Genomic DNA, 3,521 nt, shown 5'->3' with positions numbered 1-3,521 from the left:
CATATTCTAGAGGAAGGAAAGATGCATCAGAGAGGCTTCAATCAAAAGTGATAGCTCCTAGATCTCCACTCGATACACAAGACCTACACTACCCCACCATTATCCATATTGGAGTGTTGTGCGTGGGTTTTTTTTCATTAGGTTCTTACAAGGGTTTTGCCTTCGGTGAACTTTGTTGCGCTTCCTTTGTTCTTATTACCTTTTAGTAGACCTATTGGTAATTTGGGGGTTTAAAGGCAATGGTTGCTGGTTACTACTATCTTTGGGTATCCAAAATGTGTTTCTTATTCACATTGGATCACCCACTTGCATAAGTGAAAGAATACCTAGCTAAAAACAAGCTCTTTCCCAATAATAATTCAAATCCCTAGAACTTGCATGACAAATCTGCATAACTGCTTGCAGACTCAAGGTCACAGACACATGGCAAGTTCACCACCATATCAGCAGAAACTCCTATCTAAAGATTGAGCAAGATAGAAAGACTAGACCGCTCGGACAACACAACCACATTACATGAAAAATTTGCTAGTGGACCAACCACCTCAGCACATTTGTAATGGAAACCTATTAAATGTTTTGTCCATAGTTGTCTTTCTCATACAGTGATACTGTGATTTGACAATTTAATTCAAGCTGATTATTTTAAACATTTCAATATGTTGGGTATAGCAAGCTATGCCAGCTTGTTTTAACAATCCCAGTTGTCTCCAGTATTACAATGCAATGCTTGCCTTCTAATTTCACTCTTAAAAATATTAGTTCGAAGTGTTTGTTGATTGTTATTATTTGCCAAGAATTCTGGCTAAGCCTCATTAAGAGACTCTGTTAAAATCAAATCTAGACTCGGCACATAACCATTGTTCTTAATACCTAAAATCAGGTTTTCTTGCATTAGTGATATGTTCCAACTGTGGCTGCCACCCACAACGAATCTGTACAGATTTTTGTCCACCTCAATGGTCACCGTCGCAGGCCTTTTCTTTGCCTTCATATCTCTCCTTGTCTCCTCTATCCCAATTGCCTCGCTCCACCTACCAGCACTGGCATATATGTCTGCCATCAGCAGATATGAAGCAGCATCTTCTTGATTTATTTGGACAAGCTGGTGAAAGCATCTTAATCCAACTTCCACTTCACCAAATGTTTTGCAGGCACTCAACATAGCCCGCAGAATTCCTTTGGACTGAAGGCACTGTGTGACTTCCGCAAATTTCTCAGCCTGACATACATACCCTGACCGTGCAAAAAGATCGACCATAGAAGTAAGATGGTCCTCTGCTGGTCTAATTCCATGTTCTTTTGTCATTAGCCTAAAATACTCTTCGCCCTCAATCATCAGGCTAGAATGGCTGCATGCAGCAAGAAGACATGTGAATGTAATAGAATCTGGCTTCACACCTTGCTCTTGCATGTTTACAAAACATTGCACTGCCTTTGCACCCTCATGATTCTCCCCATATGCTTTAATCATTGCATTCCATGAAACAACATCACGAGTGGCCAACAATTCAAATACTTCTTGTGCTTCTGCAAGCAAGCCACATTTGGCATACATATCTACCAATGTGCTGCCAACAAAAAGGTCTCTCTCCCATCCTCTTAGAGTTAATTCTGTGTGTATTCCTTCTCCAATATCTAAGGCACCAACAATGCCACAGGCTTTCAAACTGCATGCAAATGTTACCGCAACTGGAGACACACACTCTACTTCCATTTGCTTGAACAAATTTAAAGCTTCTTCCCCAAACTCATGCTCTGCATTTCCTGCAATCAGTGCACTCCATGCAACCACACCTTGAACTGGAAGCTGGTCAAATACTCGTCGTGCTTCTGCTAGTGAACCACATTTGACATAAAAATCTAGCAGTGTATGGCCCACATAAAGCTCTCTTTCATATCCCCTCAAAACTATTTCAGCATGTATACCTGAACCTACTTCTAAATCTCTGATAGTGGCAGAAGCTTTCAGAGTGGAGACTAGAGTGTCAGGATGTAGAAAGAAGCCCTCTCGCTGCATCTGTTCAAGACAATCCAATGCTTCATAACTAAATCCATGATCAGTATATCCTGTAATCAAGGCTGTCCAAGGAAACGTATCCCAGGATGCTAGTTGGCCAAACAAATCCAATGCTTCCACAAAAAAGCCACATTTGGTATACATATCAACCAGTGCATTTCGCGTTTCAAGCTCTCTCTCCAAGCCCTTCCCTACTATGTCTGCATGTACTTCTTGGCCAGTCTCTAAAGACCCTACAAGGCTGCAAGCTTTTAAGTTGCAAACATATGTAGCAGCAACAGGGGAGATTCCTTCCTGCTGCATTTGTTTGGAGCAATCTAAGACCTCATTACCACCCCCGTAGTCAGCATATCCTGCAATTAATGCAGTCCATGAGATTGCACATCGAGCTGGCAGCTTATTTAGCACTGCCTGTGCTTCTGAAAGTGAACCACATTTCGCATACATATCCACCAGTGCAGAGCCTACATAAAGCTCTCCTTCCAAGCCTCTTTTTGCTAGCTGAGAATGTAGATTGTGGCCTGTATCTAAAACTCCCATTGTCCCGGATGCCTTCAAGCTACAAAGAAACGTGACTAGAACTGGGGGAACACCCTCTGCCTCCATTTGTTTGACACAATTCATTGCTTCCATGCCACAGCCATGATCTGCATATCCTGCAATTAAAGGATTCCACGAGATCACCCCTCGGACTGGAAGCCTGTCAAACACCTCATGTGCCTCTATAAGCGAGCCACATTTTGCATACAAGTCCACCAGTGTGGTGCTCACAAAAAGCTCTCCTTCAAGGCCCCTTTTGATCAATTCAGAATGAGCCTCCTGTCCTAATTCTAGGGCTCCACTGACACCGCATGCCTTCAAACTACAGAGAAATGTGACATCATCTGGAGCATTGCCCTCCAGCTGCATCTGTTCGAAACATCTCTGTAACTCATCGCTAACCCCATGCTTGGCATACCCTGCCATTAATGCATTCCACGACACAACATCTCGAGAAGGAAGCGTGTCAAACACATGGTGCATTTCTGCGAGCGAGCCACACTTGCTGTACATGTCCATCAAGCTGTTTGCAACAAACAGGTCTCGGTCCAATCCACCTTTGGTGATGTCGGTATGCAGCTGGGCACCGGCATCAGGATCGAGCGAGCGCGCACAGGCTTTGAGCAACGCAACGTACGTATGGCTGTTCGGGTAGGCATGCTCTTCAAGCATGCTGGTGCGAGCAAGCAAGGCGCGGTGCGGCTCCCCAAAGTCAATATAACCCAGGATAAGAGAGCACCAGGAGTGCTCATTCCTAAAGGGTAATCGGTCGAAGACATGTTCCGCATCACGCAGGCGTCCGCAGTCTACCAGAGCTGGCACGAGGTAGTTCCCAAGGATTCTATGTGATTCCAACTGGTTCTCTCGCATGTAGGCATGCAGTTGCCTGGCGTATGCTGAATCCCTCGTCTGCCTGCATCTCTGCAGAAGGCTGACGAGGCTCTCTATGTTGGCCATCCAT

General features: G+C 44.4%; 1 protein-coding gene across 1 annotated transcript; it reads right to left on the bottom strand.

Annotated features, from left to right (window-relative positions):
• Nucleotides 1-805: 805 nt before the first annotated feature.
• LOC148017357 (pentatricopeptide repeat-containing protein At3g09040, mitochondrial-like) lies at nt 806-3,517 on the bottom strand. The gene has a single exon (XM_087662739.1). The coding sequence runs from the start codon at nt 3,515-3,517 to the stop codon at nt 806-808; it is 2,712 nt and encodes a 903-aa protein (XP_087518865.1).
• Between the last annotated feature and the right edge of the window lie 4 nt (nt 3,518-3,521).

This window comes from Lygodium microphyllum, chromosome 22 (assembly GCF_053477565.2).
Source record: "Lygodium microphyllum isolate KBCC chromosome 22, Lygodium_microphyllum_v1.1.10, whole genome shotgun sequence".
Taxonomy (NCBI): domain Eukaryota; kingdom Viridiplantae; phylum Streptophyta; class Polypodiopsida; order Schizaeales; family Lygodiaceae; genus Lygodium; species Lygodium microphyllum.
Note: the sequence above shows the minus strand (reverse complement) of the source record. Positions and strands in the feature narration are given on the sequence as shown.